The 14440-nt window shown below is 39.9% G+C and overlaps 1 protein-coding gene across 1 annotated transcript in view; it reads left to right on the top strand.

Annotated features, from left to right (window-relative positions):
- Positions 1-14440, top strand: part of AFF1 (ALF transcription elongation factor 1) — a 200712-nt gene that overhangs the window by 9744 nt on the left and 176528 nt on the right. Inside the window, 1 exon segment of the mRNA XM_024764212.1 lies at positions 3162-3235. Within this exon segment, the coding sequence (XP_024619980.1) occupies positions 3198-3235 (38 nt within the window). The 5' untranslated portion in view covers positions 3162-3197.

The raw sequence follows: 14440 nt of genomic DNA, 5'->3' as shown, positions 1-14440 counted from the left end.
GGCAGGCGGACTGTCAACCACTGCGCCACCAGGGAAGCTCCCCTAGGACCATTTTTTAAAAAACAGGCCGGCTGGCTGGCTGGCTTGCTTGCTTTATTTATTTATTTATTTATTTATGGCAGTTAAGTTCACAGCAAAATTAAGTGGAAGGTATAGAGATTTCCCGTAGACTTCCCTGTCCCCATCCCCACCCCTAGCTCCCCCCATAATCAACGGTCTCCTACTAGGGTGGTACATTTGTTACAATTGAGGAACATGAGCATTGACACATCATTATCACCCAGAGTGCTAGACCATCTTTTACGACAGCTCTGCCTGGTTTGCTCCTCACTTCCTTTAAGCCTTTGCTCAAATGTTTCCTTCTCTGACCACTCTATATAAAATTGTAACACCTTACCTCCTTTCCTCTCTGGTGCGCTACACTGTTCACTTTGTTTTTCTCCTTTTAAAGTCTAACATCTATATATTATGTTTCATCTTTGCTTACCTCCTGTAGTTTGTCAACTCAGCATGGCACGTGCCTATTTCCTTCACTCTCTTATTCTTACAGTAGATACCCAGGAAATATTTGTTGGCCCAGTGAGTAAATGAACAAACAAGGGAACTCAGGACCACGCTGTCAGGTTGACATCCCTCAACAGCCCCCCTGCCCCCTCCCTTGCTGCCCTCGTTTCTCCACCAATCCGCCCTGGGATGGGTGCTGTTGGGCCGCAAGCAGGTGGGCCCTCCTCACTGGGAGGGCCGTGTTGGGGACTGCCATCATGGACTCTTGAGAAGGCTTTACAGTGTTAAGAAGATTAATGCCAAAGCAAATGCCTACTATTTTATTGATAATTTGCTGTGGGCCAGCCCTGCATGTTGAGAGAGAAAGAGAGAGAGAGGGGAGATGGGGGAAGGGGAGGGAAAGGAGGGTAGAGAAAGACAGAGGAAGAAGGAGAAACAGAAGTATGTGTTTGAGGGACTTCCCTGGTGGTCCAGTGGTTAGGACTCTGCACTTTCACTGCTGACGGTGCAGGTTCAGTCCCTGGTCAGGGAACTAGCATCCTGCAAGCTGCACAGTGTGCACACCCCCAAACAAAAAAAAAAATGTGTGTTTGATGGGCTTCCCTCATGGCACAGTGGTTAATCCGCCTGCGAATGCAGGGGACACGGGTTTGAGCCCTGGTCCGGGAAGATCCCACATGCCGTGGAGCAACTAGCCCGTGAGCCACAACTACTGAGCCTGCGCTCTAGAGCCTGTGCGCCACAACTGCTGAAGCCCGAGCCCCTAGAGCCCGTGCTCCCTGACAAGAGAAGCCACCGCATTGAGAAGCCTGCGGATCATAATGAAGAGCAGCCCCCGCTTGCCACAACTAGAGAAAAGCCCGCCAGCCGCAACAAAGACCCAATGCAGCCAAAAATAAAATAAATTAATAATAATTTTAAAAATCATGTGTTTGAGAGAGGGAAAGTGAGAGAGTAAGGGGGGAGAGTGAGGGAGGTGATTGGGATTTGAGTTGGAGAATTTAGGAAACTTGCCTAGGGCCACTATAGCCAGTTGAAGGAGTGGCCTACTCCAAAGCATGTTTGACCCTGAAAATTAGAGCTCTACTAGTGTGAGTTTAATTAGAATATTTGTAGCATCTGTGTTACATTCTTTTGGGGGAGGAGATAGAGTGACAAGTGGTATCTACTAATATGAAACATTGTAGTCAGCAAGTCAGCAATTTTAATTTCATGGAGGGGGAGATAAAAGACCTTATCAAGAGGCAGAGTAGAGCTGAAGGACTCTATTCAGCGTTTCTTCAGCCTTAGGCAAAAAGCCTCTTAAAGTAGCAGACAAGCTAAAATTGTTACAAATTTAACATCATGTTTCCATTTGTATCAAATAGTTTGTTAAATTGGTACTAAGATAATTTGGTAACATACCCTCTGCCTTAAGGATGTTTGAAAAAATAGAAACTATTTAAAGCAAGTTAGGATAAGAGCAGTAAATTTACAAATACATACAAGAAAGGGAAAAGGAAACAGCTGTTGATAGTGTTAACCATAGAGAGAGAGGTTGTTTCTAGAGATACACAAGATAGTACCAAGGCCATCTGCCCAGGTTGGATAACAACTTTTTAAAACTAGTACTGTTTTGAGAGAATGCTCCAGAATTGCTTTGGGGGTTAAGAACCTTTTATGAGTGGAAGTAAAATCTCAAGATTGGCTCTTAAACTGGGCCCACTTTTTTTTTTTTTTTTTTTTTTTTTTGTTGGGGGTAGGAATTTATTTATTTTTGCTGTATTGGGTCTTCGTTTCTGTGCGAGGGCTTTCTCTAGTTGTGGCAAGCCGGCGCCACTCTTCATCGCGGTGCGCAGGCCTCTCACTATCAGGGCCTCTCGTTGCGGAGCACAGACTCCAGATGCGCAGGCTCAGTAGTTGTGGCTCACGGGCCTAGTTGCTCCGCGGCATGTGGGATCCTCCCAGACCAGGGCTCGAACCCGTGTCCCCTGCATTAGCAGGCAGATTCTCAACCACTGCGCCACCAGGGAAGCCCTGGGCCCACTTTTTTATTTAGTGTTGAATTCTTATGTGAAGATCAACTATTAATTTTCTTTCTTGTCCATACTCTTTCACCGTTTTCCCTTTTGACTCTAGTGAGGTTGTTGACACAACCTATTACCTTAGGCAACTTACTTAAAACTGAGTTTCAGTTTTCTTATATATAAAATGGGGTATTTGGTATATGGTGTATTAGTATGCAATACTAATTAGTATGCAATACTAATGTTACATTTCATGTAAACATTACAGTACACTTACACCTTGCAAGTGTATTGTAATGTTTACATGAAATGTCATTTTTAAAGGGCTTAACACAATGCTTGGCACAAAGTAGACACTGGGGAAATGTTATTTCCTTTCTTCCTTCTCATGATAAACTTGTGCACATTTTTTCCTGGCTGAAATTGCTTTGAGTAGCAGCCTTAAAATTAAAAGTACATTTGGCCAAAAGTGCATTTGGCCTTTGATATATGCTGGCTGGTTTGTTCACGCAACTTGAGAGTTGGTGAAGAGCCATTCTCTTATTCGAATGGGAACGTTGAATTCTGTGTCCAATAAGATTTCTTACAGGTCAGGTGTACCTATGAGGTTACTTACGGGCTAATGTTCACAGGCTGCTGTGTCTCTTTCAGATGAATAGACTCGTCGCTTTCCACTGACTGGCAGCAATGGCATTTACCGAAAGAGTCAACAGCAGTGGCAACAGGTAACCGTGAAATCCATGATGCAAGGATGTGATATTTAATTTTATAATCTATTGTTCAAAGAATAACTTTGGTCCTTTTTATTTTTGTGACTTATGACTCTCTGGTGCAGGAAAATGTGAAAATTTCTGTTTTCTCTACATGAAGTCAAACCTATTAGACTGGCTACATGTTTTCTTTAAATCTAGTACTCTCAACTCATTTCTTTAACATGTGGTTGTGATGTTAGATCAGCATCTTAATTCTCTGTTCAAGGTACTGGTCCAGATTACACTGATCTGAGAAAATGAACACCTATTCAGCTTGTACTGAAACAGATATCATGATGAAATCCGCCTTATGAGAGCCTTGAAAGAGGGAATTCTGTCAGTTACATTTTATGACTTTCACATCTCTCCCTCCAACTCTGTATATATAGTTCTTGCATATAGTACATGTCCAGGGTTGGTTGAGGGGAGCATATTTATATTCTGAAGCAGTTATAAAGAATAACCCATTTGCTATTCAGAAGGAATTCTTAATATCACTGATCAGTTTTTATTTATACTATTAGATGCTCAGATACATATATATGAAGGTATGAGACATGTAGACTCAAACTTAATTAATATTTCTTGAGTAATAGATGATGGTGACTGTAATTCTGGAACATTCTGATGCTTTCCTACTTCCTCCTCCTTTCTGGTTCATTTAGGAAATTCTTCCTGTACTCCAGGTGGTCCTGTTGGTCCTGTTGTTAAACTTGGTACACTCTCCTCCCCCACAGAGGAAACCATGTGACCCAGGCTGCAACAGTCCACATTCTGCTAGAGCCAGAGGGGAAGCTGTTATCATCCGTTTTTTTAGGCTTATTCATAATGTTTGGTTACACATAAGTTTTAAATTTTTATGTAGTTAAATGTCTTCTTTATGGATTCTGGTTTTGATTGTGCTTAGAAAGGTCTTTCCTACTCCAAGATTGAGAAAATAATGTCATGTGTTCTCTGCTGGCACTTGAAAGGTTTCATTTTTTGCATTTAATCAGAACTTGTAAGCTGGTGGCCTATGGGGCAGATCTGGTCAACAGATGGGTTTTCTTTGGCCTCTCACAGTGTTCTAAAAAAATATGTCTACCAATGATTTTTACATAATGATCTAGACTTCCATCCTCTCTTAAAAAACTTAACAACATTGGGTTTGCATTGCAATATAGCAACATTCAGATGGAATTGAATAGCTACTCCCTCTTTTTGAGAAGTCATGAGTTTTCTAACTCAAAACTTCCTAAGTGGTGTGCCATTAGGACTTTTCAGGTGTGCCAAGATGTTGCTCTCCCCAACCAGAACTCCAGAACTCCCACCTGATTTCCTCCTGCAGATATCTGCTTTGTCAGCTTGCCCCAGAGAGACTTGATGTTAAAAAAAAAAAAAAAAAAAAAAAAAGTTGGGGAAGCACGATGCTTTCTAGTTCACTACAATTCCCACACAGCTGGATTCACACACTGAGTTAGCTGCTTCACCTTCTTAACTTGCAACCCATTTTAGATCTTTGACTTTTTAGCATTTTGATCCATCTGTAATTAAAGTTAGTGTAAAGTGTGTGTTGTAAATTTCCATTTTAATAAGAAATGAAAAAAGTCTGGGGATGTTAGGGAGCCTTTTTTTTTTTTTTAAGCAAAAGACTAGCCAGTTGTTACAACATAATTTATTAAATCATCTATCTTTACTGATTTGAGTGCTGTGTCCAAATTCCATCAGATTGTTGAGTCTATTATTAGACTCTTTTGTTCCATTGATTGCCTCTTCTGGCAATGGTGCTATACTATTTCAGTGTATTTTTATAGGTCTTAATATTCAGGCAGATTCTTTGTCATTACTTTTCATTTTTAGAATTTTTATAGCTATTCACATCTGATTACATTTCTACGTGTACCCTGGAGTCATTAGTCATTTTCTAGAAAAATTGTTGGCATTTTGATTGGGGTCCCTTTGCATTAATCAATTAGATTTGAATTTGATAAAACATTAAAACTGGGTCTTTTTACAAAGGTATCTAAATATCAGATTAATGAAAATTTACGGAGTGAAGCAATTTTAAAATTCAATTCTAAGATTTTTTGGAGGTATGATTTTTCAACTATTTCTGGTTATTGACGCTGCATCCAGGGTAATTTCTGGTAGGAGAATCAATTATAGTTAACAACATCATCAGTGACAATTTAAAAAAGATATTTTGTAGTCTTATTATTTATATATGTTTTCTATTGTTGCTAATTATTAAGTTAGGATAGGTAACTGCCCTTTGTAGTAACATTCTAGCAATTACAGAGCTGTTTTTATTATTTGTTACATTTACCTTTTCAGCTCCTTACCTCCCTGATGTGGTCCTTTTTAATTTTAACACCCAGTACAAGTGATAAGCTAGGGGAAATCCTAAATGGAGCTCTATTTTTTTTTTTTAAATAAGTTTACTTATTTATTTATTTTTGGCTGTGTTGGGTCTTCGTTTCTGTGCGAGGGCTTTCTCTAGTTGTGGCTAGTGGGGGCCACTCTTCATCGCGGTGCGTGGGCCTCTCACTGTCGCGGCCTCTCTTGTTGCAGAGCACAGGCTCCAGATGTGCAGGCTCAGTAATTGTGGCTCACGGGCCTAGTTGCTCCGCGGCATGTGGGATCTTCCCAGACCAGGGCTCGAACCCGTGTCCCCTGCATTGGCAGGCAGATTCTCAACCACTGCGCCACCAGGGAAGCCCCTGGAGCTCTATTTTAAATATATACCAAATAGCTCACTTATTTAAATGTTTAGTCATGGCAGTTTAATCTTTTAGTAGTCAAAAAAAAAAAAAATCAAATTCATGTGGAACTGGTCCAGGACTAGAATATATTTTAAAGGAAACAGATGTGTATTGAGCAGGCAGCTCTAATTGCTCAAACTAAATAGAAGTCTGAGTGTGAATCCTTAGTTTGCTTAGGGCTATCAGAAGTCATAAGCATGGACAGAATATTAATGTCATGTGTAAAGACAATATTTGTTTTAGTTCTTGTAAATCATAGGCTTATTCTCTGGCTTCCAAATTTATCAGCATTAGACATTATTGAATCTGATTTACTTAAATTTCCCCTCACCTTCCTTCCCCTCCCCGTTTTGTTCTTTCTAAAAATTGTCATTGGAGTATAACAAACTGAGAAGGGCAGACATTATTAGTACAGTTCGGTGCATTTTCACAAAGTGAACACACTTGTGTAACCGATCAAGCAACAGCAATACCAGCTCTCCAGAAGTCCCTCCTGTCCCCTTTCAGCTGCTGTCTCCCTCAAAGCCTGCCACTATTCTGACTTCTAACACCATGGATTTGTTTTGCCTGCTTTTGATTTTTATTTAAAAATAATCGTATAGTATATTCTTTTACATTGTCTATTTAGTTCTGATGTTTATGTTATTTTCTTTTATTTTATAAACTTGAATATCTTTAACATTTATATGTCTTTATAATAAGGTATTTTAAATTAATATACCATATTAATTATATAATCAATATTAAATTAAAAAAATTTTCCATCAACTTTTCATAGTCTAATACGATAGTATAATTATCCTTACTATTCTTCCACTTCTCTCTCCTCTACCCTCCAACTGTTAGCTCTGCTTTTTGTTTTAAATTGTCCAGATTGATAGTACATTTTATTTTATAAGCTTCTGTGCCCTTGCAAGCTTTGTCTTTGAATTGATAATAAAAGCTGAAAAACCAATAAGCATTATCTACATTATTTTGATTGGGAAGCAAAATAGTGTTTAGGGTTTCATTTCTCCTCTATGGGTTCAAAGTCAACCCAAGTACCACTTGAGAAATTTCATATTGATCAGGACAGCTGAACTCTTTAGCTGAGTAAATTGTTCAGATTCATGCCACATTTTAAATTCCTTCATCTTTGGATGGTATTTTTATTTTTCCTGGAGTTTGTAATTACTTTTCTTTTTCCTTCTTGAAAGAGAGAACATGCCTTTTTATGATGTCACTACCATGTTCCCCTTCTTACCCTTCTGTATGCATTAGGAGATTTGCTGATATGCTTTTCAGTTTGGGTGAAGATTTGAAGGATTGCATTCTGTGAACCCTGAATCATAATGCTGTAGTCGTGGATGCTCTACTTCCCCAGGAGAGTCTGAAATAATGTTTAACTCTCCTAATTGAGGAGAGTCCTCAATTAGTGAGGAGGCTACAAGGTGTTAAGCTGATTAACACCTATTATATAGACAGATTTTCTTTGTGTAAGTAAATCAGGGGCCTGACTTCCAGAGGCTCAGGAGAGAGATTAATGGCTGTAGGCCGTGTTTTCCTGGAACAGTGATTGGCCTGGGCATTGTAAATAATCCACACCTGGAATTGTGAAATTTCCTGTATTTCCCAAGCAAGTTGTTTTAGGCCTGATTTACAAGTTCAATGATGTTTCTTATATAGAATGCATTGTTTCCCTTTATTTTAGAAAATGGTTCCTAAGTGTGAAGTATGTCATTGTCATATGTAGTTTTAAGATGAGTCATTCAGTTTGATGGCTTTAGATGAGTTTGATTTCAGACTCATCCCAGACCTGAGGAAATCTTTTTCAGAATTAGTTATTTCCCAAATGGATAGTTAAATTTTGGGGTGGGGGGAGTAGGGGGGAAAGACTCAACTGTAGAAGTATTGAGTAAATTTACCAGTAAAATCCAATTGACCTGTTACTGCATGGGTGATATATTGGGCTTGAGTGTGGAACTCCAGGGCCACAGCTTGTGTTTAGATCTCTGATACGTTGGTTACTTGGACAAATTGCTCAACTTTTAAAGCCTCATTAAAATGGGGATACAGAGAATAATGTATATAAAGTGCTTATCACAGTTCCTGGTAAATCATAAGTCCTTGATACATTATTAATTCTATCGCTCTGGTGAGGATGGTATAGTGCTGGGTTTCAGGAGAGTCAGTACCTTCCTCAATTCTACCTCAAAGGAGAAAGGCTTTGTTTGGAGGCAACTCTCTGGATGGAAGGGATTCCTTTGTGAGCTATTCCAGGAATAGTATACATAGGAAGGAGAGTGATAGAGGAAATAGACCTTTAAGAAAAACAAAACACAAGAGTGTGTTTATTTGTGGGGCATGTGGATACACTTACAAGTTTTTCTCTGGTCTATTTTACATTTAATATTGGCTATGGGATTGTCTTAAATCACACACAGGGATTGTAGAGGTCATCAAGCACCTATGTTTTCATTCTTTTGGGTAGCTACTTAGCGGTGGAATTGCTTTCTTGTAAGGCAGATTAACATTTAGAGTCATCTTAAGATTGTGCTAAGTTCATGGGCTTCCCTGGTGGCGCAGTGGTTAAGAATCCGCCTGCCAATGCAGGGGACATGGGTTCGAGCCCTGGTCTGGGAAGATCCCACATGCCGCAGAGCAACTAAGCCTGTGCGCCACAACTACTGAGCCTGTGCTCCGGAGCCCGTGAGCCACAACTCCTGAAGCCCGGGCGCCTGGAGCCCATGCTCTGCAACAAGAGAGGCCACCGCAATGAGAAGCCTGCGCACCACAATGAAGAATAGCCCCCACTCACCACAGCTAGAGAAAGCCCGCTCACAGTAACAAAGACCCAATGCAGCCAAAAATAAATAAATAAAATAATAAGTCAGTGTGCCCAAGGTCGGTTTCAAGTTCATTTGTGTACATTTTCTCTCTTTGTCTTTAGCCCTGAATTCTACTAATGCTGTGAGTTGGAGGAGAATGAATTAATATTTTTTCAGTGCCTTCAGTAGAATGGCTACTAGTCCAAGCAGTTGGCATTATATCATTTTAGGTGACACTTTGGTCCATGGTGTTGGATAAGATGGACATTGTGTTGACATTGTTTAGGATTATACCGTCTTTATAGGAATACTGATTTTATACTATCCTGATTTGGGGAAGAATCTTTTTTCTTTTTGGAGGGCTTCGGTTATAACAATCCTTTTCTTCTGAAGCTGTAGCAGTCAGCCTCCTCTGGAATCTGTGGAACAGGTTTAGAAAGAAGAGCATTCATTTCAGTTCCAGTTTCCTCTTTTTCAGAAGCCTGGAGGACATTATTTCAGAATCTGAATCTTGTTTTCTGTACCTCATGATAACCCTGTAATGTGGTCAGATTAGATAGTAATCTGCCTCATTGTACTGGAGAAAGAAAAAGCCTGGAGAAATTAATAGTTGAATGTGTGAATCAGACTAAAGGGAATGCTGGGGCAACTAGTTTGTTTTGGAGAGAAATTGTTAAATTACTAAATAACATTTAACATGTAAGGCACTGTGCAATTTCATTTCTGCCTTTGACCAGCAAGTTCTGATTGTTTCATCAGATGATGCCTTCTTCTTAACCTGTTATGCAGAATGCCCCCATTTTTGTTGCTTTAAAATGATTTTTAAATGGTAGACGTTGGATTGTATGTGTTTACATAGGTAAGATGTTAATAGATACTGTTGAGTGAACAGATCTTATTAAAGCTACTGAAAGCATGAGGTGGTCCAAGACTTCTTGTGAAGGGGAAGACAGTCTAAAGGGAGAGAGAGAGGGAGGTTGGGAAGCAGGAAAGGCAGGAGTGGAGGGTGGGACACAAGGGAAAGACAGACAGAAAGAAAGAAATCTTGTGCATTGTAGCAGCAATAAAGAATTAACATTGGCCCTGACTGGGCATGTAAACCGATTTAGTATAGACTTTATCATACTTCTTGCCCACTCTCTTTTTTCTTCGCTTTAGAAGAAAAAATTTTATCACAGAAATATTCAGACATTAGTAGAAGTAGAGAGAATTCCCCAGATTTAACATTTCTCAATATTTTGCCACACTTAAAAAAAAAAAATCTGTCCTTTTTCTTTTGTTCTTTGCTGAAGTACTTTAAAGCAAATCCCAGACATCTGTTTTTTCACTCTGGCATACTTTATGTGCATCTCCTTAAAAAAAGAGACATTTTCCTATATAATTGCATACCAATCTCATACCTAATAATATTAACATTTTAGAGTCATCTATTAATTAACCCATCTCCAAACTATCCAGATTGTTTTAAAATGTCTATTCAAGTTGTTTACATCCTAATTCAGCCAAATCAAAGTGCGTATACTGTGTTAGGTTTTGTCAATTAAGTCTTAACCTAGAGCATTTACCTTGCTTATTTGGCAGGGATGGGGGGCGGGCGGGGATTGACTGGTTGAGGAAGCTAAATTTGAATGTATGTCCTACTTTGTGGATTTGTCTGACTGCTCCTCTTAATGTGTTTTTGTTCTTATATACCAGTGGTTCTCAACCTGGAATACTTTTACCTCCTGGAGGTGGGGGGTGGGTACATTTGACAATGTCTTGAGAGACTTTTAGTTGTCATAATCTCATGGGTAGAGGCCAGGGCTGCTGCTAAACATCCTACAGTGCTCAGGATGGCCCCCACCACAAACACTTTTCTGGCTCCAGATGTCACTAGTGCTGAGCTTGAGAATCATGTGGTTCTATCCCAGGTATTTCCTGTAGAATGGACGTTAGCTCTAAAGCTCAGTTACATTTGAGATAAGTCTTTTTGCTAAGAATAGTTAATAGTCCAAGAGTGCCGGTATCGTTCTGTGATTTGATCTGGGTGCTGCTGACAGGGGTATGTCACTTTGAAAATGCATGTGTGAGTGCATGTTATATTCTAATTTTTAAAGTTTACTTGAAAAAGATCTTCCTAGTTCTGCTGTGAACCTTCCTCTTTTTGACTACCACCTCAGATTCTTGGATGAGTCAAGAAATCTTTAAATCCTCTTTCCTTTTAAACTTCCTTAATTCTCAATTCCTTTTAATGTAAGAGACGGGTAAAGATGGGGAAATGGGTGTCTTGTGACCTAATTATTGGGATGGTTATGGGTCTGTTAATGGCCAAGCCAGGGTGCTGGTGTCGTCCTTGCTCTGGAGAGTTGCTCTAAGGGAGGGAACACGGGAACAGTAAGTGATGTTAGGCCCCCAAGAAAGCTTGAAGGAGAGAGAAGGAAAGTCCTCCCAGATGGGATGGCTTCAAGAAAGAAGGTTGCCTTTCTCGAGCACTGAGAAAGGGGCATTTGGGGCAGAAAGAACCAGTGGAGGCTCGGAATGCAGTAGGGGTGTGCTGGGAACCCTTTCTGCAAAGTTGTCTTAAAGCCAGCTTCTTCCCCCATCTCTGATAAATCACTGGAAGGAAAGGCAATGAATTTTTTCTGACAGTCAGTTCTTACTGGGGGCCCAAGCTTCGTTTGCAAGTGAAAGGACTGCTGTTGGAGTAGTTGACATCACAATGGGCCCTGACTCTTTTCACATCAAAGTGTAAAAGAATCTCCAGGGGTGATAAATGGGGGCTGTTGGACTCATTACTTGTAAGCAGAGCTGAGGGATGACCTCTACATTTTTTTTAATTAAAAGAAAACAGGGTTTCCTAGTGGAGAGCGTGGGGCTGCTCTTCATTTGAATTTTGACTGCTCCCACTGGAGAAGATCTTTGTTAAGGTTACAGGGAGGCAGCCTCTGTTACCTCGGGTTTGCCCTGACTCGCAAATCCTGGAGAAATGGCTCCGCCTGGGGTGGCCCCGCAGATACTGCTGCTAGGTTGAGAATTGAAGTACCCTGGCTTCAGCTACATTTTTGTTGCAAGAGGGGGGAACAGGGCAGAATTTTTGAGCCCTGTTTCTCTGGGGAGACTGTTCCTTTTCCCACCCAGCATCAAGAGAAAAACTCCCTTACTCCCATGCAATGCAGAAAGAGGTCAGTTTTTAAGGAAATTCTTAGAACTTTGCACAGAAGTCCAAAGGTTATTGCTTTCAGGCTTACATTTAAAGTTAGTATTCCTTTTATTTATGTAGTAGAAGGCTTTGCATTGGATCAAAACCCTTAACCAAAATTATAGTATTTGAACATTTTATGATCAATGTTTATGTTGAAAGCAACACTATTAAAATACTATTATTAGCACTAATAACCTGGCAATTTATGGAACCAAGACTTGGAAACTGCTCTTTAAATGCAACCCTGCAGCTGAAGGTCCACCTTCAAGTAAACTCCCTTCCTTGTGTCCCCAACTCCCCATCAAGCTTATCTCTCTTTTGCTGTTTTTTCACTTGGCTCCTTTGTTGCAGTCAGTCCAAGGCTTAGCCAGATTTTAAATAGCTGGGGGGTCAGAGACTGCCCCTTGTAACCCTAGTGAAACCAGTAAGGCGCTGGGCATCCAAAAATTCTAATGTGTTTACTGACTTTCCAAGTGTTTGGTAATCACCTTCTGAGTGTATCTTCCAAACAAGTTACAAGATTTGAGAAAGGAGCAGAGGTCACAGCTGGAGAGGAGCACGTCCCTGGATGGAGGGTAGAGAGGAGCTGTCCTCCAGCTAATGCGTTTTCAGCTAGAGATAAGAGAGTGTTCAAGGCCTCCATTCCCCAAGATACTGGAATGGTGCAAATGTGGGGACACTTCTGGCTGACATGGCTTTTAAGACTTCAGATGCCAGCAGCAGCTAATATTTAATGAACACGGTGACCAGATTTTGTGCTATCAAATACTAATAAGTATTTGATAGGTGTGATTTCATTTCAGTCTCATAGCTGTCTATGAGGCTATATTTTACAGATGAAAAAGAGGAAGAAAAGTTTAACTGATTCATCAGTGGCAGATACTCAAGCTACCTTCCTTCTGTCACTGGGCCCCAAGTCTGTTCCACATCGTCTTGGGAGAAGCCGATGGCAGGGAAATGCTTTCTGAGCTCTGGTTTGAAACTGAAGCTTGGACCAGAAATCCTCTTGGTTGACTTTCTTTCTGACGTCGTAAAGGAGTAGTAGATAAAACATTGATCCTGGGAGATGGCTTCATTGTGGCACCAGTAGTTAGAGAAATGTGCATCTTTTAAAAAAAATTTTCACATGAATTAGTATTTTATCTTTGAATTTTATTTTATTTATTTTTTTCTACAGTAGGTTCTTATTAGTCATCAATTTTATACACATCAGTGTATACATGTCAATCCCAATCTGCCAATTCATCACACCACCACCACCACCCCCCGCTGCTTTCCCCCCTTGGTGTCCATACGTTTGTTCTCTACATCTGTGTCTCTATTTCTGCCCTGCAAACCGGTTCATCGGTACCATTTTTCTAGATTCCACATATATACGTTAATATACGATATTTGTTTTTCTCTTTCTGACTTCACTGTCTATGACAGTCTCTAGATTCATCCACGTCTCTACAAATGACCCAATTTCGCTCCTTTTTATGGCTGAGTAATATTCCATTGTATATATGTACCACATCTTCTTTATCCATTCGTCTGTCGATGGGCATTTAGGTTGCTTCCATGACCTGGCTGTTGTAAATAGTGCTGCAATGAACATTAGGGTACATGTGTCCTTTTGAATTATGGTTTTCTCTGGGTATATGCCCAGTAGTGGGATTGCTGGGTCATATGGTAATTCTATTTTTAGTTTTTTAAGGAACCTCTATACTGTTCTCCATAGTGGATGTATCAATTTACATTCCCACCAACAGTGCAAGAGGGTTCGCTTTTCTTCACACCCTCTCCAGCATTTGTTGTTTGTAGATTTTCTGATGATGCCCATTCTAACTGGTGTGAGGTGATATCTCATTGTAGTTTTGATTTGCATTTCTGTAATAATTAGTGATGTTGAGCAGCTTTTCATGTGCTTCTTGGCCATCTGTATGTCTTCTTTGGAGAAATGTCTATTTAGGTCTTCTGCCCATTTTTGGATTGGGTTGTTTGTTTTTTGAATATTGAGCTGCATGAGCTTTTTGTATATTTAGGATATTAGTTCTTTGTCCGTTGATTCGTTTGCAAATATTTTCTCCTATTCTGAGGGTTGTCTTTTCGTCTTGTTTGTAGTTTCCTTTGCTGTGCAAAAGCTTTGAAGTTTCATTAGGTCCCATTTGTTTATTTTTGTTTTTATTTCCATTACTCTAGGAGGTGGATCAACAAGATCTTGCTGTGATTTATGTCAAAGAGAGTTCTTCCTATGTTTTCCTCTAAGAGTTTTACAGTGGACAGTCTTACATTTAGGTCTCGAATCCATTTTGAGTTTATTTTTGTGTTTGGTGTTAGGGAGTTTTCTAATTTCATTCTTTTACATGTAGCTGTCCAGTTTTCCCAGCACCACTTATTGAAGAGACTGTCTTTTCTCCATTGTATATCCTTGACTCCTTTGTCATAGATTAGTTGACCATAGGTGCAT

Source organism: Neophocaena asiaeorientalis, unplaced genomic scaffold (assembly GCF_003031525.2).
Source record: "Neophocaena asiaeorientalis asiaeorientalis breed wild unplaced genomic scaffold, Neophocaena_asiaeorientalis_V1.1 scaffold296, whole genome shotgun sequence".
Classification (NCBI taxonomy): domain Eukaryota; kingdom Metazoa; phylum Chordata; class Mammalia; order Artiodactyla; family Phocoenidae; genus Neophocaena; species Neophocaena asiaeorientalis.
The sequence above is the reverse complement of the archived record's forward strand: the minus strand, read 5'-3'. Positions and strand labels throughout refer to the sequence as shown.